This window comes from Sapajus apella, unplaced genomic scaffold (genome assembly GCF_009761245.1).
Source record: "Sapajus apella isolate SASKATOON/1434 unplaced genomic scaffold, GSC_monkey_1.0 scaffold43, whole genome shotgun sequence".
Classification (NCBI taxonomy): Eukaryota; Metazoa; Chordata; class Mammalia; order Primates; family Cebidae; genus Sapajus; species Sapajus apella.
In genome coordinates, this window is record NW_022436983.1 from 4069574 (window position 1) to 4086942 (window position 17369).

At 51.3% G+C, this 17369-nt stretch overlaps 1 protein-coding gene across 3 annotated transcripts in view; it reads right to left on the minus strand.

Annotated features, from left to right (window-relative positions):
- The window catches only part of CTNNBIP1 (catenin beta interacting protein 1), a 61900-nt gene that overhangs the window by 19794 nt on the left and 24737 nt on the right, over positions 1–17369 (minus strand). The window contains exons 2-4 of one of the 3 annotated variants that reach the window (XM_032300321.1): positions 9704–9788; positions 3843–3962; positions 3033–3123 (exon numbers count right to left, since the gene is read on the minus strand). In XM_032300321.1, coding sequence (XP_032156212.1) covers positions 3033–3123; positions 3843–3938 — 187 coding nt within the window. In that variant the 5' untranslated portion in view covers positions 3939–3962; positions 9704–9788. Of the gene's footprint in view, positions 1–3032; positions 3124–3842; positions 3963–4588; positions 4763–9703; positions 9789–17369 lie in introns of those variants that run through there. The other 2 variants (XM_032300323.1, XM_032300322.1) reach the window with 2 other exon arrangements.

The following is a 17369-nucleotide window of genomic DNA, read 5'->3' on the forward strand; positions in this document are numbered from 1 at the left end:
GAGTGCAATGGCGCGATCTTGGCTCACCGCAACCTCCACCTCCCGGGCTCAGGCAATTCTCCTGCCCCAGCCTCCTGAATCGCTGGGATTACAGGCATGCGCCACCATGCCCAGCTAATGTTTTGTATTTTTAGTAGAGACGGGGTTTCACCATGTTGACCAGGATGGTCTCGATCTCTTGACCTCGTGATCCACCCGCCTCGGCCTCCCAAAGTGCTGGGATTACAGGCGTGAGCCACCACGCCCGGCCCAAAAATATATATTTTTGACTTTCCCTATGACAAAGAAATGAATGTACAATGCTAAAATATTAGTTTTACAAGAATGTGTGACTTGGAAAGTGAAAGTTCCGTATATAGTCCTACCCCCTAACAAATTTTTTTTTTTTGGAGATAGAATCTCGCTCTGTCTCCCAAGCTGGAGTACAGTGGCATGATCTTGGCTCACTGAAACCTCTACCTCCCGGGTTCAAACAATTCTACTGTTTTAGTCTCTCAAGTAGCAGGAACTACAGGCACCCACCACCACGCCAGGCTGATTTTTGTATTTTTAGTAGAGATGGGGTTTCACCATGTTGGCCAGGCTGGTCTCGAACTCCTGGCCTCAGGTGATCTGCCCACCTTGGCCTCCCAAAGTGCTGGGATTACAGGGGTGAGCCACCGTGCCCAGCACGCCCTAACAAAATTCTTTGACAGACTGGTATATATTCCACCAACTTCTTTGTCTTTTTTTTTTTTTCTTTTTTAAAATTTACGATACAGGGTCTCCCTCTGTTGCCTAGGCTGGGGTGCAATGGTGCAATCATGGCTCACTACAGCCTTGACCTCCTGGACTCAAGCGATCCTCCCACCTCAGCCTCCCTAGTAGCTAGGATTACAGATACATGCCACCACGGCCAGCTAATTTTAGTATTTTTTGTAAAGACAGGGTCTCCCTATGTTGCCCAGGTCTGGAGCTCCTGGGCTCAAGTGATCCTCTTGCCATGGCTTCTCAAAGTGCTGGGATTACAGGCGTGAGCCGCTGCACCCAGCCACCGGCTTTTTTTTCTATGCACGTATACAACTTGTGTGTATATGTGTTGTTGCTGGTTTTTGTTTTCTGTTTTGTTTTTTCTGAGGTGGAGTCTTGCTACGTTGCCCAGGCTGGAGTGCAGAGGTGCAATCTCAGCTCACTACAGCTTCCACCTCCCAGGTTCAAGTGATTCTCCTGCCTCAGCCTCCCGAGTAGCTGGGATTACAGGTGCATACCACCATGCCTGACTAATTTTTGTATTTTTAGTGGAGACAGGGTTTCATCATGTTGGCCAGGCTGGTCTCAAACTCCTGACCTCAGATGATCCACCTGTCTCGGCCTCCTAAAGTGCTGGAATTACAGGCATGAGCCACCACACCTGGACTGTTGCTGCTTTTTATACTGACATACGGTCCTACATTTTGATGTCTCTTATTTTGATTTTTTCCCAAGAGTCTTCAACTGGAGGCTTTCTTACCATCTCAGCTCAAATTCAGGTTAACTCAGTGATCAAGACTAAGTGGGAAGAAAGGGGAGTCCCCAGGGACTCAACAGCCTGAAGGTTTCAGGTTGACATGAGTCAGAAGCCAGGGTAAAGGGCGCCAGGCTAGAAACCCAGATTAGCCTTGGAAGAGAAAAGACCTCACCCAAGAGATCCCAGGACAGGGCGGGAGCTGACGCCACTCAAAACAGGCTGCTGCATGATCCAGGAGGCACACCTGGGCAGCCACACCCAGGCAGGCTATGCATGGTGAGCTGCTGTCCCAGGGAGCTGCCTGAGCCACTGCCACATCCTGGAAGGTTTCTGCTGAGTTGGGTGCACTAGCCAGGTCACACCCAGCATCAGCACTTGGGAACGGGACCCTGTGCCAGGGCAAAGCCCTGAGACATCCAGAGAACAAGGGCTGGCTGGTGATCTAGGTCAGGTCCCACATGCCCGCCTCAAACACAGCAAATGCAGCCATCAGCACTCTGCTTCTGGGAGCCTACTTGCATCTGGACAGGTTACAATATTTCGTGGCCAATCATTCCAACAAAGCATAAACAGAATATTAAGTGTAGTAGGTGAATCGGTAAGCAAAAAAAGAAAAATTTTTAAATTAAAAAAATAAAAACAGAATAAAAGGAAAGGACTCTATGGAGATGCTGGTCAGAACACTGGGTCTCAGTGTCATGATAAGCCTTCTAGAGGAGAACCTTGCTACGCGGCCAAGGGACGTGGAGCTGTCCAGTAGCCATATGGGTTATGGGCAAGATGGCAGACAGCAAAGAGCTCCTCAGCCTCAGGTGTGCATGCCAGGACTCCCCAGTAACCACCTGGCTGCATGACCAAGTAACTTACTGCTTCCAAATCCCAGTTTCCTTGCTTGTTAAGTAGAAGTATTAATACAAATAGTAGCTACCTACAATAGCATGAAGTGATATATATCAAGCGCTAAGCACAGTGCCTGCTACACAACAAACACTCAAATCTGCCTGTTACCATGCTGATTGGTTGAGGTCACTCAAAAAAGATACAACTCCCTCAGGCGCATGGAGACATCAGGCGTTTGGGGCATTCCTTCTGGCCACAGCCAGGACTGTACCAGCCACAACGTGGTCTGTGCCCAGAACAACAGTGATGGAATTGTCCTAGCACACAAGGGAAGCTTCTCTCTCCTGGACAGGGTGCTGGGTGGGTAGAGGTCAGGTCAAAGGTTAAAGAAATGCAATAATCAGTCTCTGCAGTTACGAGGGCCCCCAGACACCTCCATTTCCTGCCTCCCCCAGGCCTAAGAAAGGGATCCTGCCTTTTGCCTTGTAGAGTCCTTGGCTCTCACCTAGGGAAGGAAATGGGTAGGTGGGAGGCTCCAGAGGCTCCCTGGCTCAGCTCTGCAGGTGGAGGGAGCTGCAGCCCCTCCTAGTGGGCCCTGGGTCTCACGGATCACCCATCAAAGAGGGCTGGAGGGCTTTCTAAAGGAACCATAAGTTGGTGCCCCGGGACTTGTGCCACTGCCCCAGCCCCTCTGCCACCGACTTACCCTGGTCGATGGAGTGCGGAGGCAGCTGGCTGAGCTGGCTGTTGACCACCCCCGCATAGGTTCGCAGGAACTCCTCCTCACTGGCTGTCAGCTGCAGGGTGAGAGAGCCCTGGTGAGGGGCAGGCAGCATGCGCCTGTTCCCTAAAAAGCACCTGCACCCCAGAGGCACTGCCTAGGCCTGCTTGGTCCCTGGGTGGTGCCTCCTCCTTTGCTTCTCAGGCCTCTGTTCCTGAGATTTGACCCCTTTGCTTTCAGAGCCAGGACACCACCCTCCCATCCTTCTTAAACTTGGTCCAAGGGTCCACAGGCCTTGCCACTCAGACTGAATCTGAGACTAGGGTCTGATCTAGTACAGGGCCAGTGGAAGACACAGGCCCTGGCCGGGAGACTGAGGGGTGATCCATGTCCCTCTGCTCTTTTTGAGAAATACCCCTGCACCTGCATGCCTGCTGCCTCCTCAGCACCTGTCCTGCCAAGCTGTCTCTCAGACGCCCGCTGGGAGAGAAGACTTTCAGGGTTGAGAGTGGGAGAAAAGGAAGATCAGGGCCATGAGACCCTCACACACCTGGTCCCAACCTGGCACAGGGGTGGGCAGGCTACCCAGCAGGGCCCCCAGAACTCGATGTGCTGGGGTCTGTGCCTGGGGGACAGAAGCGGCCCTAGCGCCAAGCCACAGGCCCAGGGGCCCCTGCTCAGTCCGTGGCTCCGCAGAAGGTAGCTGCAGTGGCTCCGCCCTCCAACAGCCCAGCAGGGCCCCTCCCTGGGACCCCCTCCCTGGGGGCTGCTGCCCGACACCTCACAGGCACTCACGTTTGATCCCATCTTCCGCAGCATGAGCAGCACTCGGACCTTCTGCTGAATGTACATCTCCTCCGGACTCTTCCCGGGAGCTCCCTCACGGTTCATCCCCCTGCCCGGCTCTGGGGACTCCTGCAGAACAAGTAGCAGCATGGAAGGGGAAGAGATCAGGATGTGACATACTGGGACACTGACACTGCTAGTGACCCTCACTCCTCCCAGGAGCCCCTTTCCACCCGCAGTCTCCCTTCTGGGAGCATGGGGCAGGTGGCGAGGTGCTGGGTTCCTCCCTCACCCATGCCAGTCCCAGCCAGCTGGGCTGAGCAGCTCTGTTCTCCAGCGGGTGCTGCAGGAACCAGCCTGCCTGCTGCCTCTGTGAATGGAGCTGTTGGGTCCAGGGAGACTGAGATGACCCAGACGGCTGGTTGTTTCTACCTGTCAGCCACCCCAGAGCAAGGCTCCTGCTACAAGCCATAGGACACATGGTGCATGAAGCTCCAAATGTCCCAGGTTTTCAGAAAAAGCAACCTCCACGTGGGGCAAAAAAAGTGATGGGATCAGAGGCAGCTGGTTGGGGCCTTTGGCTCAAGAAACCATGAGATCAATGCCCAGCCCCCAAACACTGAGACAGCTCCCTCAGCAAAAGCCCACGACAAGTTTAAGAGGCCAGGGCTATGGCTCCTGGGCTGGGCTGAATGGAAAGACGCCGGCCCAGGGCTGCAGGGTGTGCTACCTCAACCTTCACAAACCCACCCCACCTGGCAGAGGGTGGCTCCTGTAGGCTGCTGGGAAGGCCAGCAGCCGTGTCCACATGCAGCAGGGACCTGATCCTACAGAAAGTCCCCAGGAGAGAAGTCCAGAGCCTCCTCCCTCCAGGAGGAGCAGGAGGAGAGGAAGCTGGGTATGGAGGGGCTTGGGTTACACACTGGTAACTCCTAGATGAGTCAGAAATAACGCAGCAGCTGCTGGGGTGGAGCCCTATCAGCCCTGGTGCCAAGGAACTGCGCTCGGAGAACCACAGAACCAAGCTGGTGGGCCAAGAACACTCCTCACACCATCCGTCCCTCCCGGACCAGCAAGCCCTGGACCAGCAGGCTTTCCCAGGCAGGGTGACTCTGTACAGAGGGCAGCCTCAGCAATGTGCCAGAGCCTGGGCAGCAACCTTCCTGTAGGTAACTGTCAACTGCTAATTCCCCATAAGCTAATGGGGCCCTTGACCTAAAAGTACGCACAGTAAACCGATAAGCAGCTGCATGCTTGATGCAGCACAGGTCTCCTTCCAGCAACTTCTGCTAACCCCTTACAGCCCAGGCTTTCTAACTCTGATGCCTGCTCCCCTTCCTCCGCCTCCTGGGCTCAGAAAAAGGCCTAAGAGACAACTGGGAGCTGTGAAAGAGGAGTAACCTGCCTCAGGAATGGTCTCTGATGAGAGGGACCCCCAGGCACCCCCCAGAACCAGGGTGCACCCCAGCACAGGGAAGGCCATAACTTCCTGCACAGCTGAGCAGGGAAGCTCTGTCCTAGGGCATCACTCCTTACACTGACCTATTCTCACTTCCTTCTACTTCACTAGACGTGCAGTACTGCCAGTCTGGGGCTGGACTCCACACAGCCTTGTGGGGTGAACCTTGCATCCCTGGGTCTGGATGATGATGCAGTCTCCACCTCTTCCCCGATGGCCACCTGGATCTAAGTTACCATGTGACCTCCTCATGATCCCCCTACTTCCTTTCTTGTCCTTTTCTCTACACAATAGCCAGAATAATCTTATGCTTTTTTTTTTTTTTTTTTTGAGACAGGGTCTCCCTCTGTCATCCAGGCTGGAGTACAGTGGCGCAATCTTGGCTCACTGCAGCCTCAACCTGCTGGGCTTCAGTGATCCTCCCAACTCAGCCTCCTGAGTAGCTAGGACCACAGGTATACATCACCACACTTGGCTAATGTTTTAAAATTTTTTTTAGAGACTTGCTATGTTGCCCAGACTGGTCTTAAACTCCTGGGATCAAGTGATCCTCCCACCTCAGCCTCCCCAAAACAGATGACATCACTGCTTAAACCTACCTGAGAATGCATTTCGCAATCCTTGCCAGGACCCTACAAGGCCTCCGCCGTCAGCCCTGCCTCCCTCTCTAGCCTGCCTCTCCTACCTCTCCCCCTTGCTCTGCATTCCTGGCCCTCGTCCATTCTGGAACATGCTAAGAAGCTCTTCCCTACTGGCTGCCTTTGTACTGGGTGTCCCCTCAGCCTGGAACTGGGTTCTTTCCATCCTCTGTCTTGGCGTCAAGACATCCTCCTAGGGAAGCCTTCCTTGACAGTTGCTCTGGTACCCAGGAGTACAGTGGTGTGATCAGAACTCATTGCAGCCTTGAACTCCTGGGCTCAAGCAATCCTCCTGCCTCAGCCTCCTAAGTAGCTGGGACCACAGAAGCATGCCACATCACTCTGCCACTTTAAAAATTTTTTGTAGAGGTCTTGCTATGTTGCGCAGCCAGGTTGGTCTCGAACTCCCATCCTCAAGCAATCCTTCTGCCTCAGCCTCTCAAAATATTGGAATTAACAGGCATGAGCCACCATGCCCACCTGTCCTGATTCTCTGGAAGTGCCTGGTGGAGAACTTGCTTACTGTCTCTCTCCCCTGCCTACTGCAAGGCCAGGGCCCCCTCTGCTGTTCCTCTGGGAGCCTAGCACTTGGCAGGCACTTAATAAATACTGCCTGATTGGCTAAATGGAATAGTGAGACAGCCAGTGGTGTCTAAGCTTCTCCCAGTCGGCAATATCCAGATCCATCTAGGGCCAAAGGTCATTGTGTTAAGAGACCAAAGTACCTAACCCAGTCTCCCACAACCAAATTTAGCTTTTCCAAAGGACTCTCACTTTGTAGTGTGCCTTGGGCTATTGCGTTCTCCAATGAACATCTGAAATGCTCCCTAAACTCTTTGAGCTGGGAGTTATGGCTTCCAGGAGTAAAAATCTTCCAATTCTATCTGGCTAGTTTTCATTTGCTCTCTCTGGGAGAGACAGGATGAAATACAAGGAACTGGCCACTAGGTGTCACCACACACAAAAGCACCAGCTTTGCTTCCTTCCCACCCCCAGCCGGCTCTCCCAGGGCTCCAGACCACCCAGTTCAAGCCGACCAGACCTTAGCCAATGTGGGAAGCAGATCACTCCTGCTCTGGCTCTCCCTATTTCAATCCTACTATCACAAACCACACTGCAGCCCTGGGTCCCAGGCAAGATCTATTTATTCATTCAGAGAGCCAGCTCTGCCCTGGCAAGATCGATGGATGTCTGGTTTTTGCTGCCACATTCCCTCAGGACCCAGTGGTCTGGGTACACAGTAGGTGCTTCCCAGAGGAGCGTCGGTTCTGCATCACAGACCGCTTCCATCACAGACCGCCTCCATGGGCCCAGCTTCACAGAATGCTGCCCTGTCCAACAAGCCTTCTATGAACAGCTCGCACTGATAGGTGCTGCCCTGTCTTCCTGGCTAGTGCAGCCTTGCTGTCCTGGAAATACCTAACACTGGGATTCCCGGGGCTTGGGCTGCCCAGCTGTGGGCCTGCAGTGTCACTGGCACCTGCATGGGTCTTTGAAGCCAGGCTGCTCCTGCTTCAACTCACTTCCCTGGAAGAGACAGTTCTCGCTTCAGGGAAGACCCCTGACTTGTCGTTTCTAAAAGTCTGGTCATCGAGAATTCTTCCAAACCTAGTACGAGCTGACTGGGTCCTGCTGCCTAACAAGAGGTCACACTCAGGGCTAGATCTGGAGCAGAAATGCGGTCAGGAGCACACGTTCCTGCCCTTCCCATTTCAACCCAAACAGAAACACCATGGCTGGCTTACATAATTCTCTCCTAATCTGCAGCAAGGGTGTTAATGAGGAGCAAACTCGTAATTGGAGAGAATAAATCATAACCCAAACAATACAGACATTTCAGTCATGGTGTGCTACAAGTATATTAAAGTATGTCTTTGTTGCCTATACAAGCAAATGTGCTATTAAATTTTTATCATAATTCTGACAAGCATCAGATTCACTTCACTTGAGAAATCTTATTTTCCCCTGTAGGGATGAAAAACTGGGCTCCATTAAAATATGTTTAAATTACATAAACTAAAACTGCAACTAAATTAGACACATTAATTATTCATCTAGTCCTTGAACGTGAGAACCAAAAATAATGATGGTTCTCAATTATGGTCTCTTGGCTAGCCCCATAAACATTCCAGTGTCTAAAATGGGGCAGCACTTCCACTCAAAATCCTAAGAAAATTTCTGTTAGCTGCCCAAGTCAGAGGCGAGCCAAAAAAAAGGAAAATGAAAAGAAACAGGCCGGGCACAGTGGCTCATATCTGTAATCCCAGCACTTTGGGAGGCTGAGGCAGGTAGATCATCTGAGGTTAGGAGTTTGAGACCAGCCTGGCCGACATGCTGAAACCCCGTCTCTACTACAAATACAAAAAATTAGCCGGGTATGGTGGCAGGTGCCTGTAATCCCAGCTACTCGGGAGCCTGAGGCAGCAGAATCACTTGAATTTAAGAGGTTGCAGTTGATGTGAGGCAAGATTACGCCATGCACTCCAGCCTGAGCAACAGAGTGAGACTCTTGTCTCAAAAACAACAAAACAGAAAAGAAACAGCAGACAACTATTAACTATTTAAATGAATCCTGAGGGGAACAGGTCTGTGGTTATATTTTTTGCAGTAGGCAACCACACATTCTGCAAAAAGTGAGTGCCATCCCAGAAAATTACATCTGATTGGGGCAAATTCAATGAAGAGACACCAAGGTACATACTTTCAAATTAGACCCAAAGACACAATCCTGTTTCTCTCTCTCTCTCTCTCTCTCTCCTGTTGGTTCAGAGCCACCTCTCCGTTGAAGAAAGCCTGGCTGGCCAGGAAAGGATAGTGAGGAAGTGGCACCCGACCACTGTGAAAGGTCCACACAACGGGAGAACTGGCCTTGGCTTCACAGGCCATACCACATTCTCAGGGAGCTACACAAGGGCATCTGTAAGAAGTACCCTCAGATGCCACACTCCTGCCCAGCCTTTGCAGGGACCTAATTTTGACCACCACGTAGTTTCCAGCTTTTAAGCAGTTGATCTCACTTTAGAAGAATTAGGAGGCAGTGCAAGACGGACCTGGAGAACAGGACTGCTGAAAATTACACACGGCAGTTGGAGGCTGGACGGCTGTGGCTCTCTGTATGGGTCGCTGTCTGGGAAATGCAACCCATTCTGATAAAGAGTTTTGAAAGCTGGCCTCGCTTTGACAGGCACGAGTGGCCCTGAATACAAATACAGCCACCTGCACTCATTTTTATTTTTAAGCTGGAAGCTAATGCTGTTGAATATCCATATTTATCTCTGTTAGAATATCCACTTATACCCAGGGTGGTCTTGCACCTGCCAGGAAGATATCAAGTAAGCTCAAGTGAGGCCAGGCAAGGCAGGCCCTTCAGACACATGAGCTGCCTCCAGCCCCTGCACTCGTCTTTTGCTTTGTCCATTTTAAAACACATTGCGATAGATTCTGATACATTTAAAAACATAAAATTTACATTTTCATGATGTTTAAATCGCAAAAAAAATACAATGCCACAGAATTGGTGGTTCCTAGAGCTTCTGTGAAATATTATCGAGTCTGTACATGTCTTAGCCTGAAAGAAACCAGCAGCACCAAAACATTCCCCAGAAGAACCAACACATCTGGAGGAAAGAGCATCACAAGGGGTCATGGTGAAAGGTAACAGCTGAGCTAACTTCATGATCAGCCCTGGAGCCTGGCATCCAAGACCACTCCTCACCCCCCACCCGACACTACTGTATGGCCACATTATACAGTCCTTCCCCTGGGGGCCTTACCTGCTTCTGGAAATTAACTTCAGGCAAACAGGTACTCAACTGTGAGGGGAGGACTGTGGCCGGGGAGAAGTAGGAAGGTGCCGCCCTGTGGAGACACAGAACACGGGTCATGGGAGGAGTCGGGAGGGCCCACGCAGCTGCCAGGGCTGGGCCTGGAGCACACACCCCACGCTGAGGATGCACAACTGCTGGTGGGAAGCTTGAGGAGCTGGGCTCTGCCTCGGTCCAGAAATACCTGTATGTCTGGCAAGCCCAGGAAACCCGCACCTGCACCTCTGGGATAAATAAGGTGCTGACGGCAGCTCGGCTGGCCTGGCACTTCCGGCTAAAGCAGGTCAGTCCGCTCGACACCACATACCCTGCTCCCTTAGCTTAGTCACCAAGTCTAATTGAGACGCTGTGTTCAGAGACACTGTGGACCAGAATGCATCACTCCAGGACAGCTGATGGCCAAGTCCCACACCTGCACGAGAGGATGCCCCACCTACCAAATCTAAAACAACAAGCAAGACACAGGTAGCTCAGCACCCCGCAGCCTCTGTGCTCAGTGCACGTATATGTATCTGTGTGCTTGGTGAGCACCTGCAGTTGTGCACATAAACATCAATTAACACAGACACATGCCAGAAACACATGAAAAGCACAGTGGCAGCTTGTTCGCAGACCTACAGCCTGGCCACATGTCTATGTCTACATGCCCCCAGTTCACCTCTGGCAGGAATCCAAGAACACCGCCTTCTTTTCTTCTGCCTCCCACATACAAGCTCATCGTTCAGGTCACCTGCACAGGTTAATGGAACAGGAGCGTGGACTGCTGAGGGGGTGGAGACACAGGAGAAGCAGGAAGTTTCGAGGGGCGGTGGGAGCCTCGCCCACCCGCTCCAGCTGTGCCACCTGCTCTGCTGGGGTGCAAGACTCAGTGCCTCGAATCTCCAAGGCATATGCCAACCATCCAAATGAATGGTGAGGGCACAGGCCTGTGGTTATATATTATGTGGTAGATAACCACATGTCTGTAAAAAGTGGGTGCTTTTATACCCACTTTTACTACCCAGTCTTCTACTACCAAAGTGCTCTCAGCTGTCATCCCTGTGGGGGGAAAAGATGGCAGACAACACTTTGAGAAACTGGTTCTGACGGTGGTGTGGGACCAGTGACAGCTCAGAACCCACTGTCTTCAACGAATTCTGAAAAGAAAGCTGCTCTATGACCCAAGGGGCTGAGAAAGACCTGTTTTCCAGAGAATGCGGGATTTCAAAAGCCTCCCCTAAAGTCAGACATTGCTGTAAACCCGTGACTCTCTGTTCTGTGTGTCCCTTTAACCAGCAATGGCCCCAGAATAGAAAAGCTGTCACCCACCACTACCACACCCTCCACCATCAGACTAACCCTACGGGAACAGGCCATTTGTAGCAATTAATTGCTCTTTTATTCCTCTAGATATCAAAGCACCAAAATACCAAGGAACCCAGGGGAACTTTCCAATCAAGTCCCCACATTCTTTCAAAGAGACATTAAAAGAGAGCCTTCCTCCACTTCTGAAGGGCTTTAATTTCTTCTACTGCCACAATAGCCAATTATCACTCCTGTCTACAGGGCTCAGACCCTTCCAAGAAGCAAAGGAGAACGTATTCCTGACTTCAAGGGAAGGGGTCAAAGATAGGGACTGTCCAGGGATTCACAGCTAGCTGTTCTAATTGTCATTTTATTTTTTGCTAACCAATTTTTATTTTTTTACTTTAAGTTCCAGGATACATGTGCAGAATGTGCAGGTCTGCGACACAGGTATACATGTGCCATGGTGGTTTGCTGCACCAATCAGCCCGTTATCTAGGTTTTAAGCCCTTTGTGCATTAGGTATTTGTCTTTATTTTTTTAAAGATGGGGTTTCACCATGATGGCCAGGCTGGTCTTGAACTCCTGACCTCAGGTGATCCACCCACCTCAGCCTCCCAAAGTGCTAGGATTACAGACGTGAGCCACCGCGCCCAGCAGGTGTTTGTCTTAATGCTCTCCCTCCCCTTGCTCCCAACCCTGTGACAGGCCCCAGTGTGTGCTGTTCCCTTCTCTGTGTCCATGTGTTCTCATTGTTCAACTCCCACTTATAAGTGAGAACATGTGATGTTTGGTTTTCTGTTCCTATGTTAGTTGGCTGAGAATAATGGCTTCTAGCTTCATCCATGTCCCTGCAAAGGACACAATCTCATTTTTTTGATGGCTGCATAGTATTCCATGGTGTACATGTGTCACATTTTCTTTTTTTTTTTTTTTTGAGACGGAGTTTTGCTCTTGTTACCCAGGCTGGAGTGCAATGGCACAATCTCGGCTCACTGCAACCTCCGCCTCCTGGGTTCAGGCAATTCTCCTGCCTCAGCCTCCCGAGTAGCTGGGATTACAGGCACGTGCCACCACGCCCAGCTAATTTTTTGTATTTTTAGTAGAGACGGGGTTTCACCATGTTGACCAGGATGGTCTCGATCTCTTGACCTCGTGATCCACCCGCCTCGGCCTCCCAAAGTGCTGGGATTACAGGCGTGAGCCACTGCGCCCGGCCTCACATTTTCTTTATCCAGTTTACCATTGATGGGCATTTGGGTTGGTTCCAAGTCTTTGCTACTGTAAATAGTGCCACAACAAACATATGTGTGCATGTGTCTTTATAGAAGAATGATTTACAATCCTTTGGGTATATATCCAGTAATGGGATTGCTGGGTCAAATGGTATTTCTGGTTCTAGATCCTTGAGGAATCGCCACACTGTCTTCCACAATGGTTGAACTAATTTACACTGCTACCAACAATGTAAAAGCGTTCCTATTTCTCCAAAGCCTCTCCAGCATCTATTGTTTCCTGACTTTTTAATATTCAACTATATTTGTCATTTTTATAGTCAGGTCAATGCTCCCAGATGACAGAGGAAGAAACTGAGGCTCAAAGTCCCTGGGCCCCTGGGCCCCAGGTCCCACCTGAGACAGTAAGCATGCTCCAAGAACTGCCTTCTGTTCTCAGTTCTGCTTTGTCACTGGCTGTGCAACCCGAGGCCAGTGACTGCTCTTCCGTGCACTTCATTTCACCATCTGTATAAAGGAGATAGATCGTGACCTCTACCACATCTTCCCTCAGTGGAGTCACGTCAGGCTAGGGCTGGCTTCATGGGCCTGCGGCCTGGACAGTCACACAGGGCCTGAATCTAGGAGGGCCCCATGCTTGGTTTACGGTTCTGCTCTGTCTTGAAATTCTTTTTTTTTTTTTCTTTTGAGAGAGTGGGTCTTGCTCTGTTGCCACAGCTGGAGTACAGTGGTGCAATCATGGCTCACTGCAGCCCCGAACTCCCTGGCTCAGGCAGTCCACCCACCTCAGCCTCCTACATGGCTAAACCACAGGTACACACCAACAGACCCGTCTAAATTTTTCTTTTTTTTTTTAGAGACGGAGTCTTGCTCTGTTGCCAGGCTGGAGTGCAGTGGTGTGAATCTCAGCTCACTGCAATCTCCCCTTCTGGGTTCAAGGAGTTCTCCTGCCTCAGCCTCCTGAGTAGCTGGGACTATAGGCATGTACCACCATGCCCATCTAATTTTTGTATTTTTAGTAGAGACAGGGTTTCACCATGTTGGCAAGGCTGGTCTCAATCTCTTGATCTCATGGTCCATCCAGCTCAGCCTCTCAAAGAGCTGGGATTACAGGAGTGAGCCACTGCACCTGGTTGCCTGTCTAATTTTTATATTTTTTTGTAGAGACAGGTTCTCATTATGTTGCCCAGGGTGGTCCTGAACTCCTGGGCTCAAGCAATCCTCCCACCTCAGCCTCCAACTAAAGGCATGAGCCATGAGCCACCACACCCAGCTTTGAAAATTTTTTTATGTTTTTGAGACAGGATCTCGCTCTGTCACCCAGACTGGAGTGCAGTGGCGCAATCTTGGCTCACTGCAACCTCTACCTCCCAGGTTCAAGAGATTCTCCTGCTCAGCCTCCCGAGTAGCTAGGATTACTAGCGCCAGCCACCATGCCGAACTAATTTTTTTGTATTTTTAGTAGAGATGGGGTTTCACCATGTTGACCAGGATGGTCTCGATCTCTTGACCTCGTGATCCACCCGCCTCGGCCTCCCAAAGTGCTGGGATTACAGGCTTGAGCCACTGCGCCCGGCCCGAACTAATTTTTTTGTATTTTTAGTAGAGACAGGGTTTTGTCATATTGGCCAGGCTGGTCTTGAATTCCTGACCTCAAGTGATCCACCTGCCTCAGCATCTCAAAATGCTGGGATTACAGGCCTGAGCCACTGCACCCAGCCAAAATTTTTAGGTGTTTTTTTTTTTTTTGAGACTGCGTTTCGCTCTTGTTGCCCAGGCTGGAATCCAATGGCACGATTTCGGCTCACTGCAACCTCTGCCTCCCAGGTTCAGGCGATCTCCTGCCTCAGCCTCCCGAGTAGCTTGGATTATAGGCACCCACCATCATGCCCGGTTAAGTTTTGTATTTTTAGTAGAGACGGGTTTTCACCATGTTGGCCAGGCTAGTCTCAAACTCCTGACCTCAGGTGATCCACCCGCCTCAGCCTCCCAAAGTGCTGGGATTACAGGCATGAGCCACTATACCAGGCCCTGGCCTTGAAATTTTTAATAATTTCTAAACAATTATTCAGAAATTATTAAAAGCCCAGCATATGCCTAGAGTGAGCCCCACAAATTATACAGATGGTCCACAATGAGAAAAAGAAGGTCAAAATGCTTCTCAAACTGCCAAGGTTTCCATAACCTTAAGCAGACACTAAATGAACTCAAGAAGGATTTACTGAAACTTTTCTAGGTACACATAGCCCTGAACCAGGCTTAGGGGACACGAGGTACAGAACTGGGGCCGTGACACTGAACCTGCCTTCCAGGAGTTTACTGAGTGGCTAGAGAAACCACACAACACAAGGCAAAAGAAAACCACACAAATAATACATAATAATGCGTTAAAAAGATACGTTATGGCAAGACAAACATTCCTAGAGTGCCAACCAACTGCCCCTAAGGAAAGAGACCCAGGGACTTAAGCCAGAATAGTAAGTGGCAGAGCAAAGGGGTGTAGTAAGCTCTGCAAAAAGGGAGGGGAGAGGCTGGCTGCTGATGGATCCGGGGAAAAGTCACTGGGTCTTGAAGGATGAATAGGAGTTTGCTGGTAGAGACAAAGGGGAAGGCACAAGAGACAGGAGTTCACCAAACAATTTTAAGTATCTATTCTCCGGCAGGCATTGAGAATACACAGGTGAGCAAAACAGCTCTGGGGCTTCCAGTGAGCAGGGGAGACAGATGCCAAACAAGTCACCCAGGTCAATGCATCTCAGACACTGAGACAAAGAATGTGAAAGGTAAGTGTGAGGCACCTTGGGGACATGCATGTGACTGGGGCCTGGAGGAGGATGAAGAACTGGTAAGTGTGGCTACAGGGCAGGGGGTGCCTTCAGCAGGCACGCAGAGCCAGAGTACTCAGGAATAGCAGGGGCCAGGGTGGCAGCAGTGGGACATTGCAGGAAGGTAGGTCAGGGGCTGGGAGGAACCTCTCTCTGGCAGGAAGTCCAACCTGCCAAGTGGAGGCATCAGGCCCTGGTCAGGAGATGATGTGGGGAGAGTGATCTCCCAGGAAGACCGGAGTCCGGGTGGATTCATATGAAGTCCTGTGTGAGATGTGTGGGAGGGCAGGTGGGCCACAGGCAGGACCTCATGAGGCCCAGGTACAAGGCAGAGCGGGAGGAAGAACAGTGAGAGCTGCTCCAGAGAGGTAGAAATGGATGGGCTTTCTAAGAAGGGGGTAGAGCAGAGCAGGGGAGAGGTCCACCTGCCCCACCCCATGGGCCTTGTCCACTCAGGTCCCACAGGCTCCTGTCCCCATCACAGCCCTCACTAAGCATGGGATTGTCCCCCTCCTGCATGCTTTAACAGCACAGGGGCTGCTTCAGTGGCTGTAATAACACCAAGCTAGCCTGATCTAGCACCTGGTGTGTGGCATGGCAAGCCCACAAGGAGAGCAGGGAGGATGAGCAGCTTCTGCCCTTCTTCCTCTGCCTGGAAATCTCTCCCCTCCCTCCTAAGCGTCCTCCTGAAACTCAGCACTCACCCAGTGCTGTCACTGTTGTCAAGTCTGTCAGTCCACAACGGGGAGGGGAGGCAGAAAATCTTGCCTGTCCTTACCTGGGTACCCTGGCCCCCACTTGCTCTGCCTGAGAGCTGTGCTCAGCCTCAGATAAGTCTTAGTCTCAGCTTTGCCTCCCCCAAGTGGGTCGGCTGACCTGACGGTGTGGGGGGCTTAGGGGAAGTCACCACCAGAACAGTCAAGAATGAAGAAGGTTGCAGGGAGGGGAGTCTGAAGATGCTGTGGGCAGGAGGGAGGGAATCCATGGGGAAGGAGGAGGAGGACAGGGAGCAGAGGAAGGGGAGAGTGAGGCAGAGCCACAGAAAAGGCTCTGGTGGAAGGTGGAGGGCACCTGGGACAGCAGATTGCCTGTGGCTGGGCCTGTAGGCACAGCAGGGAGGCAGGGTGGCAGGGTCCCAACAGCTACTGGGCAGTGGGCGGGGGCGATGGGACTGGGCTGGAGGGGAGGACCAGCTACGCTCAGTTAACTGGATGCCCTCTCCTGGGAATGGCTCCAGGCACACTCCCCAGCTCACAGCAGGGACGGAGAGATCAGCCAGCAAGCCAGCCAGGCTTTCTCCAGGGACCCTTGGGGCAGGGGAGTCTGGGGAGGAAGAGAGCACCACTGTAGGCTCCATGGCTCAAGGGAGGAGGGAGGACGCCCAGGCCTTAATCCCCAAGGGGGAGGGGACAGCACCTGTGTCACAAGGGCAGCTGGGAGCACAGGAATAGCTGGTCCAGCAGGACCACCTAACTGCTGAATGGAGACAGGCCCAAGGCCAGAGCAGAGGTTGTGGCAGGAATCCAGGCAGATCTGCCGGTGTCTCAGGTGAGGGTGCAGCAGCAGAGGGTGAACGTTTGAGGTGCCCAGTTGGGGACTCGTGGTGCAGGCAGACAACAGGATCACCAGGGAGTGCACTGTGGGGTGTGGGGGCAATGGTGGAGGATCCTGGCTTTTCAGGCTAAATGGCTGAAGGTCAACACTCCTATCAATTGAGATGGGGAAAAACAAGTGGAACAGTTTTGGGGGACAATCAGGAGTTGAGTTTGAAGCTTGAGAGGCTTTTCCATCTCTGAGCCTTGGTTTCCTTTTCTGTAGAAAGGGGGTGATAACAGCACCTACCTCAAGGGCAGGTTGTGAAATGAGATAATATACAAAGCACTTAAAACCTGGGCCACATAGTAAGTCTCTGCAAAAAATACAAAAATTAGCCAGGTGTGGTGGTGTGCACCTGTAGTCCCAGTTATGCCAGGGGCTGAGGTGGGAGGATCACTTGAGCCTGGGAGATCGAGGCTGCAGTGAGCAGTGACTATACCACTACACTCCAGCCTAGGTGACAGAGGAAGACCCCGCCTCTAAAAAAAAAAAAAAAAGAAAAGAAAAAAAGAAAAAAGAAAGCACTTGGCCCAGTGCCTGGTATACAGCAAGTCAATAAATACTAGTTATTATTACTAATAAGATGATACAGACCATGTAAGTAAATGGTTTTTGTTACAGGATGGGGGATGGGAGTAAGAACTCAAAGACTTTTTTTTTTTTTTTTTTTTTTTT